The 16,452-nt window shown below is 42.9% G+C and overlaps 2 protein-coding genes across 3 annotated transcripts; one reads left to right on the forward strand and one right to left on the reverse strand.

The window, feature by feature from the left end:
• The first annotated feature begins 201 nt into the window (after positions 1-201).
• On the forward strand, positions 202-7,234 carry MCTS1 (MCTS1 re-initiation and release factor). The gene is made up of 6 exons (XM_081848206.1): positions 202-383; positions 765-917; positions 1,168-1,265; positions 3,129-3,262; positions 3,881-3,948; positions 7,032-7,234. The coding sequence occupies exons 1-6, from the start codon at positions 373-375 to the stop codon at positions 7,111-7,113; spliced, it is 546 nt and encodes a 181-aa protein (XP_081704332.1). The 5' UTR covers positions 202-372; the 3' UTR covers positions 7,114-7,234.
• A 1,443-nt stretch (positions 7,235-8,677) lies between these two features.
• C1GALT1C1 (C1GALT1 specific chaperone 1) lies at positions 8,678-16,231 on the reverse strand. Of its 2 annotated transcripts, XM_081848168.1 has the most exons (3): positions 16,097-16,231; positions 12,678-12,758; positions 8,678-10,163 (listed from the first exon to the last, which is right to left on the reverse strand). In XM_081848168.1, the coding sequence occupies exon 3, from the start codon at positions 10,145-10,147 to the stop codon at positions 9,197-9,199; it is 951 nt and encodes a 316-aa protein (XP_081704294.1). In that variant the 5' UTR covers positions 10,148-10,163; positions 12,678-12,758; positions 16,097-16,231; the 3' UTR covers positions 8,678-9,196. The 2 variants fall into 2 exon arrangements, with proteins under 2 accessions (XP_081704294.1, XP_081704295.1); XM_081848169.1 differs by lacking the exon at positions 12,678-12,758 and having other exon boundaries at positions 16,097-16,215.
• Between the last annotated feature and the right edge of the window lie 221 nt (positions 16,232-16,452).

Genomic DNA, 16,452 nt, shown 5'->3' on the forward strand with positions numbered 1-16,452 from the left:
AAACTGTGGTTGATTGGTCTCCATAGCAACAGCAGCGCCAAAGTCCGGAAGGCAAAAAAAGAACCAAGCTACCGCATGGCTTTCTGGAAGTTGTAGTTCTACATTTTATTTTGCTTTCCGGTTGCTGCTGTGTTCTCTCGGAAAAGGGCCCCGCGGAAAAAGCAGTCCTCCGCGACGCTAGGGGGCGGTAAAACAGCGCGGGTTTCCTTTGCGGCTGGCGCGGGGGATAAAGGAAGAGCCACGAGAGGCCTCGTGCTTGCGTGGGCTGGAGGGTGGGAACAGGGCTTGTGTGGGAGCTGCTGCTGCTGCTGCTGTCAGTCGCTGGCCTTCCAGGTCCTCGGTTCTTAGTGCTTTCCCGGGAACCCCGCCAAGATGTTCAAAAAGTGAGTAAGGGGCGGGCAGGAAACGTGGGCAGGATTTTGACACCCGAAGGCCTCACAGCCTGGGGCTTTCTGGCTGTTCACAGAGGGATCCTGGGCATGTTAGTTCAGAATCGAGCCCCCCCCCCTTCTCCTCAAAGAAAATATGCCTAGGATTGCATGTCTTTTTTATTTTTATTTTTACTGCTGATGACCTTAAATAAAGCATACTCAGGAGTATGACCTGCCAGATTCAAAAGGACTCAAGTTGCTTAAAACCACAGACTCTGCATTCGCACCCTCGGGTGTGACTTAATGTTTTATGTACTGTGTTTTTTTTATTGCCCGGAGTGGTATCTGTGTGCATCGGGAAGTCTCATCTGAAAATCTTGTTCCCTTTGGCAGATTTGATGAAAAGGAGAATGTGTCCAACTGCATCCAACTAAAAACGTCTGTTATTAAAGGCATTAAGAACCAGCTGATAGACCAGTTTCCTGGGATCGAACCATGGTTAAACCAAATTATGCCAAAGAAAGACCCTGTGAAGATAGTACGTTGGTCAGTATTTCCCTTCACACTGTTTTCCAAGTTATATTGGTCTATTCATGTTTGCCGGTAATAATATCCAGTAATCCTGGAATATTGCTCTGTCATGGTTTTCATTTAGATGAGTGGATGTAAATATTGAAAGAGCTAAACCATTTGGTTTTGAGGAATACATGAAATAATGTAGGCATGCACAGTCTGAAATATTCACTTCCTTATTGCTCAGAATTGTGAAATTTCCCATAAACTTTGTATCTTCCAGTCATGAACATATAGAAATCCTCACAGTAAATGGAGAATTGTTGTTCTTCAGGCAAAGGGAAGGACCATTTTATCCCACGCTCAGATTACTTCATAAATGTAAGTGTGTTGGAGAAGACATGTTGGGTTGCAGTTGAAAGAGTGCAGCAGTGGGGTTGTCATAACTATTAAAGCATGCAATTTTTTTTCTGCACTCTGATATGTGTAAATAGGTGGCTTCATAACTACAAGTGAGAAGTGAAAAGCCTACTGGCTCACTACTTTGTATCTGTATTAAGTTGTACATTCTCCAGTGTTTTCAGTTGCTGTATTGTGCATTATGGGTATATTCATATACCACTGATGTGCTCTTCTGCTTATGTCCTTTATTTTGTTTAGTGTGCAACAGCTTCCTGCCCATTGCATTACATATTTATACTTCCCTTTTGCTTGCCTCCAACTTACACTTTGCCGTTTATGAGGCTTGCCTTTTTGGTTCAGTTATCTTCCTCCAGTGCATCCACTAAGTTGAGGGGAATAGAAGGTTAGCTACTACAGTTAGACAGTGTGAAGCAAGGGTCAGCAAACTTTTTCAGGAGGGGGCCAGTCCACTGTTCCTCAGACCTTGTGGGGGGGGCGGACTATATTGGGGGGGGGGAATAAATGAATTCCTATGCCCCACAGATAACCCAGAGATGCATTTTAAATAAAAGCACACATTCTACGCATGTAAAAACACCATGCAGGTCCCACAAATAACTCAGAGATGCATTTTACATAAAAGGACACATTCTGCTCATGTAAAAACATGCTGATTCCCAGACTGTCCGCAGGCTGGATTTCGAAGGTGATTGGGCCGGATCCGGCCCCCAGGCCTTAGTTTGCCTACCCATAGTGTAAAGGAACATGGAGGTGGATAAAAAGAGAGAATTACTACCTGTTCAATATGTGTGCAATTGCCACAACCCGGAAATGGCCAGAAAAGGGGGCGAGCGGAGAGGGCTTATGCTCACTCCACTGACATTTGTGGGGGTCAGGAATGTAACCCCCGTGCAAAATGGTTGCCTGCTTTAATTGCTGGTTTTGAACAGTGAGGGTCTGCAGCGCTTACTATTATATCATTTATTACATTTCCATATCAGCCTTCATCTGAGGATCACCAGGCGGTTTACAATATAGAAACACAAAAATACATAACTTAGTAACAAACAAATATAATACCCCACAGTTTAAAAGGCCATAGGTTGTTTAATTACCCAGAGGCCTGGCTGAAGAGGAATGTTGTTGCCTGGAGCCTAAAGCTATGTAACAAAGGCACCAGGCAATTCTTCCGGGGAAGAGCATTCCACAAGCGGGGAGCCATCACAAAAAAGGCCCATTCTCAGGTTACCACCCTCTGGACCTCTTGTGGAGGAGGCACACAAAGAAGGGCCTAAGATTATGATTGCTGGGTCTGGGTTGGTTCATATGGAAAGAGGCAATCCTTGAGGTATTGTGGTCCTGAGATGTTGCTTTATTGGTCAAAACCAGCACTTTGAATTGGGCACGGAAGCTAACTGGTAGTCAGCGGAGTTGTGAATGAATTGTTCCTTTTCTGCTGAAGGCTTTTTATGACTGCTTTTTTCAGTTTCATGGCTTCTTTTTCTCAGTGTCATAGTTTATTTCGTAATTTGTTTATAGAATTAACATGAACAATTATTCAAGTTGCTTTGAAAATACCTAATTGAAATAAATGTTTGAATAAATGGATTTAAATTTCATCAATGTATTAAGATTATAAATACCTAAAACATACCAAGTGTAAGATCACTTTTTAGAGAATACATGGAAGTGGTGGAATATTTTGCTGGTGACACCATTTTTCTTCCAATACAATTTCATATATCTTTAAAGTACATGTTTGTATAATCTAAATGACTGTATTAAATGTTCAGATAACAGTCAGTGTTGTATCTGTTCTAATTTTCCCCTGCCCCTTCTCAGATCCATTCATTCTACCACATCAACAAGTTGATAAAGGAGCCATTAAATTTGTACTTAGCGGAGCAAATATCATGTGCCCTGGTCTGACGTCTCCAGGAGCTAAACTTTATTCATCAGCTGCTGATACAATCGTGGTATCCTTGGATAGCTGCCCTGTGTTGCTCAATATTTCTTTTTCACTGTGGCATCTGACAGGGCAAGCTGTACTGAACATAAAGGGTTAGGTTTTTTTTAAAAAGTTGCATTAAATGTTTAGGTTTTATAGTCCAGTGTGGTGATCTTTCCACATAAATGTTAACACAACTTGGGGGGACAGCAAACCATTGGATGATTGTAGAGGGTCCAGGGACTGGATTGGATTGGATGATCTCCTTCCTCTACCTTTCCCTTGCATGCTTTGTCTTCTTAGTTTGTTAGCTGGCTACTTAGTTTGATGTGAGCTGCATTGTGAGACAATATTTATGTCTGAAAAGTGTGATTAAAAATAAAAGAAATAAATTGGGTGGACATAATTGGTTGCTTGGATGCGAAAGGGTTGAGGTTTTAGGGATTGAGAGTCTTGTATTTTTCAGTGCCTCTAGCTATACTATAAACCTAAATGTTCCATAGTTACAGGGAAAGGTTAGTTGCTTCAGCACGCTATTCTTGTGACCATTTTGAAATAGTGTTTCCCTTGTTAGTCTTTCTGCTGCTGTTCTTGTTGTCTTTTTTCATACTACATATCAGATGTTTTCCTTAGCTGGTGATTATAGGCAATAATGGCCGAAGGAAAACAACATGCCCTGTGTGTTGGAGTCATGAAGATGTCGGCAGAGGATATGTGAGTTAATTTTCTAAGAAAAATAATGTACCTCTTTACTGTCATTGCCTGTTTTAGAGTGGTGTAGCTCAGGCCAACATGAAGGGCTTCGAAAACTTCAGACTTATTTTGACTCAGACCCACAAACTCATCCAGCTGCCACAGTAACATGGAAATGTAGCAGTAATAGTAGCAGTAGGTAATGCAATGAATATACTTTCTGCCAAGATACCCAAGATGGCTTATAGTTCTCAAATACTAAAGCAAATGGTCCAAAATGTAGAATAAAATTCTCTCAGGCTGTTGGTGATCCCTTGAGCTGATGCGATCCACAGCATCTACCTTCAAATAGGTCTTTCATTGTTTTTCACATCTCTGTGAATATCTAATATTGTCTGATGATCATTCATGATGGTGTTGGCCCAGCCTTGTAAATAAGCCCACAAAAGTTGCTAAGCTGTGAAGTTACCTTTTGCACTAATTTGGTACAGCTGGCACCAAGAGTTCCTGTATGTCCACTCCCATGACTGCATTTGGGTGCAGAGGAGGAGATGTCTCTCCTTGGGCAGCCTGGTTGGGCAGCTTGGTTCTCTTCTGGGTACAGAAGAGCAGTGGAATGCTTTCTCTTTCTCTCTCTCTCTTTCTGCCAGCCCACTTGCTTGCATGCAATTCCGTGTCAATGTCACATATGTCCCTGTATGGACCAGCTGCATATTCCTGCATTGCAGGGGGTTGGACTAGATGATCCTCAGGGTCCCTTCCAACTCTACAGTTCTATGATTCTATGACTACCAGGTGAATGCTTAAATACAAACTTGCATTGTCCTTTTCCATTACTGAATGACAAGGCTCTTCCCATCACCTCCAGTGTTTCACTTTAAATTTGTTCTTCTATTTCCAAAAGTATTGGAAAGAAGCATGCATTAGTGTCATATTTCAGACAAGTCTCATCTGATAGAAGTTGGATTTTAACAAAGAAAAATTACTAACATGATTATGGTGCTGATAATGATAATGCTGTCACTTTATCTTGCCCGAGGCAACACAAAGCAACTTAAAACCAAACCAAACATAACCAAAACTGAGACATACAGGCAACCCTCTGTTTACGTGTGTTCTATATGTGTGTGACTGTTTTATGCATATCATGCCAAACCTGGAAGTGACCCAGAAACAACATAAAGCTGTCACTGAAACATCACTAAAAGGGCAGGGCAGAACAGGGAATTTGCTGGCTTTTTCAATGGGTTTGTTATACGTGATTTCACTGACGTGCGTGGTGCCACACAATGTAACCCCCATGCAAATGGTGCCTGCCTGTATTCAATTATTGCATAGATTTCCAAGTCTAGCAGAATTATAGGTTTCATTGGAATTTTTTATTATATATTGCTGCATCTCCAAAACAAAGCAGTAGTTCCTTATGGGTGTAATTCAACTGCATATCAGTTATAGGAGTACTGTAAATTAATTTTCTGATCCAGGTTGAAAGCTCTCCTCCCCAAAGGAAGACTTTAGGTTTTTCTCCATTTACATAATTGTTCGGAAAACCCATAAATTATTCACTTTTCATTGGTTGTAACTGTACATCCTCTCCTCTTTTTTTCTTTAAGTGGCAACTAAATAGTGAAATGAAGCTCTTAGATGAAATGTATATTTGCAATTTGTTTCCTAAAAGGTGCATATATTCAAAACTAAGATCCAGACATGGAATGTGGGCTTAACTATGAGTTTTGAGATTTCCCACAAAAATGAAATGTCCTCAGCTATAAATTTCCTCAGCCAGGATTTTGAAGTATATGCCTTAATAACATTCTATTGCACTTTTACTGCTAGCATTCTCTGAGCCCTTGAACAAATATGATGATGGATAGATCTTTTGTGGCTGGCTAGAGAGTTCGGGGAATCTTTTATTATTACATGAGATTGTGCCATTTATTTCCCTTCCAATGAACTCAAGGTGATGTACATAGTTCTCTTCCCCACCCCTCCATTCCCCACCCCCCTCAGCAACCTTATGATGCGTGTTGGGCTGAGAGATGGCAGTGTCACTGAACTTTATGGCTGGTGGGGCTTTGAACCTGGGCCTCCCAGGACCTAATATTGGCAGTAACCAGCACACCATGCTGGTTTTGCACAGATCAGTAACTGGAGTTCCTTGCCCAGGTGATTTGCAAAACGAATTGCCTTCCAGATCAGCAGTAGATGTTCATCCAAATCTCCTTCCAATTGCATCTGTTAATAAGTGGTGGCAGTACTCCATATAATTTAATAAGAGGGGATGTAGCTTAGTGGTTAACCTTCTTATGCAGAAGGGCCCAGGATCTGGTTAAAAGGATCTGAAATAGTGCTGGAAGAAAGTCTTTGCCTAAGAGCCATGTCGGTCACTGTGCTTTAGCTAGCTAAGTTATAGTATACCTATTGGCCTTAGGTTAGTCATGTCCACAAATTTTGAAGGGTCTACTCCAAGTATGATGTAGTTCGGTATAACACAGCGTTGACAAGATGGGGCAAGATGGACTAAGTAATCTGTTTTAGTATAGGACAGTTTTAAATTACTGTATTTACTCAAATGTAATGTGCACCTTTTTTGGCCAAATCACACCACGAAAATTAGGGTGTGCATTAGATTCAATGGCGCATTAGATTTACATAAATACAGTATGTAATCTGATGTATGATGGTGATAAAATTAACTCCCCTGCTTCCCTTCCATCAACTATCCTTCCCTATAAACTATTAGGAATGTTTGAACAAGAAAAAATACACTCAAAATTATAAATAATAAAAAGAGCAAGATTTCTGCTGAGACAGGATTAATATGCTGGAAGGAGGGAGGATGATTCACAGTTCTTATACTTTAAAAGTGTAAAAGACACCCAAGGTGTGTATGTGTTTATAAAAAGTTCTCAATGTGGCCATTTCCCCAAAAAATAAAATGCTCATAGTTTTGAGAGTTGTTATTAAGGATCAATGGAAAAGGTATTTGTCTTAATTCAACAAGTTGGTGTGAAGGCTAGTCCTGTTGGTTTATATTCTAAATACCTATCCTGGAGATCTGGAAATCAGTGTTTGCTGTTCTCTTCCCCTCCTTTCCTCTGCAGTGAAAAGGTCAACAAAGGAATTGGCATTGAGAATATCCACTATTTAAATGATGGTCTCTGGCATATGAAGACGTATAAGTGAAACAGCAGGAAGAATCCATTGCCTTTCATCTTGGCCTGTTTTTAATTCTTCTTTTAAAATGTGTGATTAAATGTAAACTTTGTGGTGATGCTAAATAAATCAAGTGAATGCTGAAATATCATCAGCTGAGATGGTTTTCTTTACACCTGTCCTTTGGCGTTCTAACTCTCATGAACTGTGGTGCCTACATCCATGAAATTGTTAAACCAAGTTTTTATGTGCTTCAGTAATAGCTAGTGTAATAAATGACTACTGCAAATAACCAGAGCATGTACAAAATGAGTTTATAATGTGCAGCCCGCAATGCCTGAATATAACCCTGATGCTTAAAAGCTTGCCCTGCTTGCCCGTATTTTGTTGAGGCAAGTTCAAGGTTCTTCTATTAATTTACAAAGCCTGGTTACCTGAAGTACTGGCTGATTCCTTATATCCCTGCCCTGTCATTCAGATACTTGAGGGGGCCTCTGTTAGTGGCTAATCCACCAGGATCCATACATTCAGCGGTGTGATTCTGATGTTGCCCAACTCCCTCCTGCCTGAGATTAGACAGGTTCCCTCCCTGTTGAATTTCAGCTGCTTGCCAGAATCCTTTCTATTTCAGCAGGCATTTTAAGTAATTTGTACTACACCTGCTTATTGAACTTGAACTTGCCGTATTCTTTTAAAAACACAAATCAGTATATTTATTATTGCGACCATTTAGGGTGAAAGCAGTTTATAAACAATGAAAATAAAAATTTAAAAAAGCTGCGAACCACAACAAAACATACACCCACAACTTCAGAGTGACTTTTAAGAGGCAGCAGTTACCCCAGAGGCCTAATTTATTTGGAAACTGAAAAGCTTCAGAAACAATGATAGTAACTGCAATTTGCATCCAGTGCTCCATGATCAGAACTCTGTGCATGCAATGGGCCTTCTGTCTCTCCTTTCCCTATGTGCCCCAAAAATCTGCTCCAGAGGGTCCCCAGCCCTGCAGGGGGGAGGAAAGGAGGGGGAAATTCTGATCCACAAGCAGAAGTCTCTTGCATTAGTGGAACTGGAGCTCTGGATATCCTAAGCCTGTTGCTTAAAAGGAAAAAGAACAGTCTACTAGGCATGCAGCAGTCCTTGGAAACATGAAACTGCAGTGGATAAACTTTTAAAGCCCATGAACTTCATTCCTTTTATCAGCAACCTGTGAGGCCAGAAGTAAAAGTGGGCAGAGCAATAGATGGCTATTCACTAGGTTACAAGGCAGAGATGTTGACCCTCCCACCTCCATCCAGGCAAGTAAGTTGTTACAGTTCCAGGGATGCAACCCACTCACACAAGAATACTCAAATGATGGATCAAGTGAGTTGTGGCCTGTGAAGAGTCCTTAGGCTAGAGGACCAAATTTGACTCCTACACTTGAGGTTTCCCCTAGGTTAGGTTTTCATTAGCCACTGCCCCCTCAGTGCATCTATCTGCATTGCTGCATATACTCTGAATGGGGTCTAGCAGTAAGAACTGGCGTATGGATGGGGAGTAGTAGCCTCGGGGTGCCTAATGGAGTACGTACTTAACCACATTTTTACATGAATGACAAGAACAGAAATGTTTTATTTAAAAACAAACAATAAGGTTGAGTTCATCTCCCATCCCACCAAGTCAAAAGGAAATAACTGAAGGCTGTTTTAAAGGCATTATTTGTATTTTTCCATCCCCTTCGAGCATGAAAAGCTGCCACTATGAAAGGATGGAAGACACACAAACCCCAAAACTGCAAAAAATAGATTTAATTTACAGTAGACTGAGGATGATTTTTCATTTTAAATATCCATATACCCACTAGAGATTTTTGTTGACAAGGAAACCTTGAACAATTTTTCAGAAGGCAACAACTCAAATTCTGGAAGAGAGAGTTGTTGTTTTTAAGCCCCTACCCCTTTTCCCCACTTGTAAAGATTATAAAACCAGTTTGTGCAAAACATGTAGTTACATCATTACCTTCAAATACAAAATTTGGATCAGCTTATGTACATGCTGTTTGCTGAAGGATACTATACATTAAGACTACACATTTTACACCCTTCACATACAATCTCCTGAGGAACAAGTCTTAATCGTTATCAGAACCTGGGGGAGGCAAGAAAACCAAGGCATCGTTAAAGCTATGCCCATATGCTCTGAGCCTGTAAACTCCATACATCATAACGTGCATGTGATTAGGAGCTAATCCGCTGAAGGTGATAGCCATATCTGAACAACAGCCTTCCACCACCTCATCTGGGTGAACTGACATGGCCTCTTTAATGAGAGAACCAACTGACTTGGTGTTGAAGATGTCCTTCTTTTCAGAGTCTTCTGCATTCTCAGCGTGTACCCCAGTGTACTTCAAGCAGACAGCTAGCTGCTTATCCTCAGAGAGCTTCCAAATCATGCCCCCTTGTTCAGGACACTTGTCTGGATCCTCAAAAACTTTGTAAAGGCGCCTTAGTGACTCTATGCTTAAGACGATTCCTCCATCACCGTTCACATACTGCAAGTCTCCAGATGTCTCCGTTCTGCCCGTGTAGAATGGCTGGGACGAGTCTTGTTTCAGCAAGAAATATTTTAGGTTTTCAATAACGGCGAATGTGGTAGGGTGGGCCAGGAAGAACCAGTTGAAGTCATCTTTGTAGTTTTCATAGGCAAATTTGTATGCTTTTCTCATCATTGACCACATGTCATCTGTGTTTAGCACGATGGAGTCAAAGACTTTGACCTTCTCGGAACTGTAGAATTCTGCCTTGTCACAGTGTTTGCTCCATGTATCTTTAACAGCTGCCCAGTGCCCAAGATCCTTTGGTTTGACAAGGATGATGCAATATACACGGATGCTCTGGCTCAATTCCAGGCGCTCGTCCTCCGAGAGGTTTAAAACATCCTCCTTTTTGGGAGCCTGGAGATGGCGATGCTCGTGAGACGTAGTGCTGTGGCCCATCTTAATGTGTCCTAGAAGAGTGACCAAGATGCAGAAAATCCCTCCAAGCATCATGCCCTTCACAAATGAGCCGCTTTCGGAAATCATGTTTCCTAAGAGAGATCTGGGTGGGTGGGCAGGTGGGGAAGAAACACATGCTTTTTGCCAAACATATAAACAAACAAATACCCCATCTGAATTTGTAACCAACTACAGCTGCAATCCTCAACACACTAAGGAGTAAACTGCATTGAGTATGGCAGGACTTTCTCCCAAGGAACCATAGCTCAATGAGCGCAGCACATGCTTTCCATGTGTGCACAATGGCTTGAGTTCAAGTTCCAGTGGCTTGTATCCAATGCAGCATTAAGTAACCATCCCCATCAGTGCAAGGATTTAACACTTGCAACAGGACTCCGCCCCCTCTTTCTCCCCTGCATCCTCCCCAAATCTATTCTGGAGTGTTAGGAGAACCCACCCAGAGCATGGTGGGGATTGGTGTGCATTGAAGTATCATTGTGCAAGCGTAAATGATGGGATGGTTACTTAAGTGTTAAACTGAATATAAGCCAGCATCTCCAGTTAGGTAGCAGGTGGTGGGACAGTGGCCTCCTGAGATGATGAAGAGCTGTTGCCAGTCAGAGGAGACAACACTAGGCTCAATAGACAAACTGTCTACTTCAGGGGTTGTCAACCTGGTCCCTACCACCCACTAGTGGGTGTTTCAGGATTCTAGGTGGGCAGTGGGGATTCTGCGGCACAAGCTGAATCCTTCCATCGAGCACTGGTGGGCGGTAAGGAAATATTACCACGAAGAAAGATGCATTAGTGGGCACAGTAGGTATTAAAAAAGTTGACTACCCCGGTCTACCAGAAAAAGACTTGAGGGAATCTAATAGAATCTTGTAAATGTTCTAGCTTCAGTGTCATTATCTTAGAAAGGCAGCTGTTGCTTTCAAGTGCTTAAATGAAGAGGAGGTTTAGCATGATATTTTCCCCCACTGGTGATAAGGAACAAACACTCATAACATAGCATAAAGTAGGATGGTATTTCCTGTGCAGGAGTCTAGTGGTTATATGCAACTGAAGTCATACTCAGGATACAGCCACACAAATCAATGGACTAAAATAAGTCAAGTTGATTGATTTCGACTGGCATACTCTGAGAATGACATAGCTACATAAAATCCTAATATCTCTGTGAAAGGGAGGATGAGGAAAGAGAGAGAGCCTTTCACGCTGGCTTGCTGACAAAGACATTCTGGGACTGGCTAAACTGTGATAAAAGATAACAACCTCTTAATTGGAAAAAGTGGTCATTATACCAGCAATAGTCTGACAGCTACTTGCAGTGCAATCCTATGTTTAATTGGAATTAAGTTTCAAACAGTTCAGTGGGGCTTACTATAGGAACCAGCTGCACTATTGCAGCTATAGTAGCTTTTCTCTCATATCCTTGAACTGTTCTTTAATTATATTTAAATACCCTTCTTCACCTTAGGGAGATTAGGTCACCATATATATGTGCTGCACATAGGGTGCAGCAGATAACTGGCTTGCCTCCTGAGGCACTATGTTGGATCTGGCTCCACACGCCTCCAGGGGTGGGGTGCGGTTCTGGTTAGTGGTCTCCAAAGTTCTAGTAAAATGCAAGGTAGATCCTGCAGACCCGTCACCTGCAAACATGGAACTGAACATACCAAACACTCTCCTGCAGCTATGCAGCAGGGGAAATATTGATTATGGTAGACAATGTGTCATTCAGGGAATGCCTGCTTTCCATTACTAGTTTTCTCAGAGAGCAACCTGATAAGCTTCTAAGCAGCCACCACTCTAACAAATCCCACAAACTCTACCAATGCTGGTGGTGGTGGGGAAAGAGGACTTGTATCAAGTAGGCAGAGCTCACTTGTGCACTTGGCAAGCAGCTGTATTGTCGACCACCCGACACCATAGAGAAGGAGGTGTATCAGTGCCTTTGAGCCAGGCGACACCATGGATCAGAAACTCAAAAAGTTTGCTTTTTGTCATCTTCCACTCTCTGCCAGTGACTTCCTCTGTGGCCATCAGGGTTGGATCTGCTCTGCTCCCCCTCCTGTGTCTCCTCCATCTGTCCATCTGCCTGCCTGCTTCTCTCCGTACGCAGCTTTCCCTTCTGTCTCCTTCCTTCCTTTTTCTTCCTCCTGCAACTCTTGCCTGCTCTTCCTGTCTTTCTTCCCCCTCCCCAAGCTCTGCTGGGCATTCCACTCACACTTCTAATAGCTGGCCGACTGGGGAGGGCCCCCTGCTGTGGTGGCCCACACCAGCAAGCAAATTCCTCCATGGAGGTGCCCAGAGCAGCCTGCATGCCTTGCCTGGCTATCCAGAGCAGTGGAGGAGTGCACAGATGGGTGGGCAGCCTCCTAGCCACTCAGAACCAGAGCTGAAAGGCATGATTTTGGCTCCCCCTTGGCAGAGCCCAACCTGGCCAACCCCTAGGTATGCCCCTGCAAGTATGGGGTGTTATTCAATGTCAATCATACTCAGACCACACCCACTGAAATCAGTGACGTTAACTGAACTCAAAACCATTGTTTCAGTAGGTCCACCTTGATTATGAAGTAGCTGAATATCACTCAGTAAACCTATTTCCACAAACCTGAAGGATATTTGTTCTGATGTCACACAGTGCTCTGGTCAGTAGGTGGGTTTTCCAAAAGGAAAAAAAAAATCAATAGCACTAAAAAAAGAAGAAAAGAAGTGTGGCATGTTAATTTTATGCGCTATATAAAAATCTGAAAGCTCCCACCACAAAACAGCCAGGCAGCCCAAAGTATATATTCTGTTTTCATTTGGAATGTATATGTCAATGTTTTAAGACAATGATCATTCTCTGGCATACATATCTCTCACCTACTGTTTAGGAGTTTACAGGAGAGAAATATAGTGACAGAAAACTGTTAGCAAACGAAGGACACAACCCTATACTGCAGTTACCCTGCCTGAGGGGCTTTAGAAAGTGGCAGAATTTGGCAGATCTGGAGCAACAGTGCTGGTATGACATATTCACTGATAGAACTTAATTGACACGCCAGCAGAAAATTCCACCAGCAGCTAGCAGAGTGGAGAAAAGCAAAGCAGGAACAAAGGTGTAGTTCCAACATGCCTAATCTAGAAACAGTTGAACATGGAACAGAGGTCAACATTCTTTTCTTTGGCCAGCATATATGGGCAGAACTATATAATGTTCTGAACAGCATTACTACCTTGCAAAAGACAAAGGCGTTCTTGCGCCCAGATCTACAATTCTGTGATCTATGAGAAAAGATACTCCAGCTCCAAATAAATCAACTTAATTTCTAGGTTTATCTGGTTATGAAAGTCTTTTAAATAATTTTTACCTTAGCATTGTACATTCTGAGGGACAAAAAAAAGGCAGAGCATAGCTGCTGTGAAGCTAACATACCAATAGCAGATGCCCACACTTTTTGTTTTAATATCACCTAGTTATCATTTAACTATGCTGTTGTAGCAGCAAAAAGCCACTGTACAATAATGTTCTTTATTTCTGGACACAGTGAGATAGAAATTTGCACTAGGGGATGACTATTCCTCTAGACTGAAGATAAATTAGATATTGTGCATATGGCAGGAAAGGACCTAAGGAAGGATTATACAGATTATTCAGTCTTCAGCTGAAATCAGCACAACACTGTTGGGTCTCGAACTGGTGGAGTGGGAAAAGGGAAACTACCTTTCCCCTTCTCTATATTTAGTTAAAGGTAAAGGTAAAGAACCCCTGACAGTTAAGTCCAGTCACGAACGACTCTGGGGTTGTGGCGCTCATCTTGCTTTACTGGCTGAGGGAGCCGACGTTTGTCCGCAGACAGAGTTTTTCGGGTCATGTGGCCAGCATGACTATGGTAAGCCACTTCTGGCAAAACCAGAGAAGCACGGAAATACCGTTTACCTTCCCACCGGAGCGGTACCTATTTATCTACTTGCACTTTGACGTGCTTTCAAACTGCTACGTTGGCAGGAGCTGGCACCGAGCAACGGGAGCTCACCCCGTCATGGGGATTAAAACTGCTGACCTTCTGATCGGCAAGCCCTAGGCTCAGTGCTTTAGACCAAAGCACCATCCGTGTCCCTTTCATGTTTAGTTATATGTAACTAATAATTCCTTTTTTTAGTCCACCCTTGTATTTAAAATCTAAATACACTGCAGTTAGGAGGATAGAACCTGTGGTCTTCTAGATGTTGTTGAACTACAACTCCCATCATCCTTGATCACTGGCCATGCTAGCTGAAGCTGATGGCAATTGGAGTTCAACAAGACCTAAAGGTCCACAGTGCCTATCACTGCATTAGAAAGCTACTGTAGTCTAGTGGGTGAGAGTGTGAGTAGGAAGGCCCTAGCTGGTTCAGATCCTGGTTGGTTGAACAGCTAAGGATTCACAAGGTGATCTTAGGCAAGCAACTATTCTCTTGGCTCCCCTCATTGCCACCCTGTAATATGGGGATACCTATACTAACCTCTCTTGCCCAGTTGTTGTAAGGATGACTGAAGGCCTTGGAAAACATGACACATGGTATGCAGCAGCAGGACAAATAGGTTTGATGCCTGAGAACAGCCTTCCTCAGCCTGGTGCCATCCAGATGATTTGAACTACAACTTCATTTATCCCTGACCATAGTCCATGGCACCTGGGACTGATGGGAGCTGGAGTCCAGCAATATCTGGACTGCATCAGTTTGGGGGAAGGCTGCTTTAGAGGCTGATTTTGGCATTCATTTCACAGGCCACTCCCTTGTTGTCAGTGTCCTAAGGCAGCCTTAAACGTTTCAAAAGCAGATGTGTGTGAATATACTCCTTTTTTGGGGGTAAAATCAAGGCCACAAAGATAGAGACGATCCGCCCCCTTCCCTGCTCCCTCTCTCCTACTTAGGCAGTTTGCATCATTCAGCCCTGTGCTGGGATCTGGTCTTAGTGCAGCATCTGTGCCTCAATAATAAGTCTGAATGTGTATGGTATAGTCCTAGAAAGGCTGTGACTCAGTGGGAGAGCATCTGCTTTGCATGCATAAGGTCCCAGGTTCAATCCCCAATAGCATCTCTAGGTAGGGCTGGGAGACTTCTTGTCTTGAACTCTGGACAGCTGCTGCCTGCCAGTGTAGAGAATATTTGCCTAGATGGATCAGCGGTGCAACTTTGTATAAGACAGTTTCCTTTGTTCAGCTCATTAAACGGATGCACAAATGCACAAAGCTTTCAAGGAGGCCACTGAAATGAGGGTTGGGGGTGAGAAAAAGACAATGTAGTACAGCAGACAGAGCATCAAAACGAGGAATGGTGGTGGTGGCCGGGGTTGGGGGAGAGAGGCAGAATACTTGTGTTTTAGACTTTTTTTGTGGTGGTGCCCTGCCTTTATAAGGAAGTTCAACTTGAATAATCACCACAATCTTTTTGCCACCTGCTCACATGATTATTGTTTGCTTAGGCATTTCAAACTGACTGTTGCCTGCTTTGCAGTGCTATAATAAATTGTAGCCTCTCGTTTTTTTCTACAGGGGGGATGTGACATTGCATTCTTATTACTGTATTATTACTATTCTCTAGCCTGCCAATTATTGTATACAGCCCTCTGCAATTTGTCAGGATGAAGAACAGTTTAGGGTTTTGGATTTTTTATTTTTTTTAAAAAAAAACCCAGCCATCTCCCACTCAGCCATGAAACCCATGGTCTCTCTCAGCCTAAACCTAAACCTAAAGGGTGGTTTGGGGGGGAAAGAGGAAACAAACGGCTATATTACCCCAAGCTCCTTGCAGGAAAACAGGGACAGAAAGAATATGAAGATCTACCCATTCAACCACGAGGTCTACTAGACCTGCCAACTATATCCCTCAACCTAACCTAACCTAGCCCACCTCGCAGGGCTGTTGTGGAGATAAAACAGAGAAGGGAGGGAGGAAGAAGGATGGGATGCGAATGCCATGATAATTAACAAATGCTTAAAAGTGTCCCTGCATCAGGGAAGGGGAAGGGGAAGCCCCCCCCCCTGACCTCATAAGACTCACCTAGGTAGGTTGGCAATAGCAGGAGCTGGGCCAAGAGAAGCCACCACCGACCTCCACTTTCCCCCCCTCCCGCTCTAGGAAGAAAAACCGGATCCGCTTCCGCTTCCTCTCTATGGTGGAACCCGCAGCTCCGCCTTGGCCACGCCCCCCACGCGGACTCGTTTCTGGAGGGAGGGCTTGGGAGGAGAAAGCGTGACGCAACTAGCCTCTTAGAGGTAGAAAGAAAAGAGCTCTCTGTGCACGCTTATCATTTCCGGTACTCATTCGAGCGCTTTTAAAAATAATATTAAAATAATAATCTAATAACATTATTATTTAATAATAATATGAAATAAGTCTTATTTCATCTTGGACAT

The sequence above is a fragment of the Podarcis erhardii genome (assembly GCF_964252035.2).
Source record: "Podarcis erhardii genome assembly, chromosome: Z".
Classification (NCBI taxonomy): domain Eukaryota; kingdom Metazoa; phylum Chordata; class Lepidosauria; order Squamata; family Lacertidae; genus Podarcis; species Podarcis erhardii.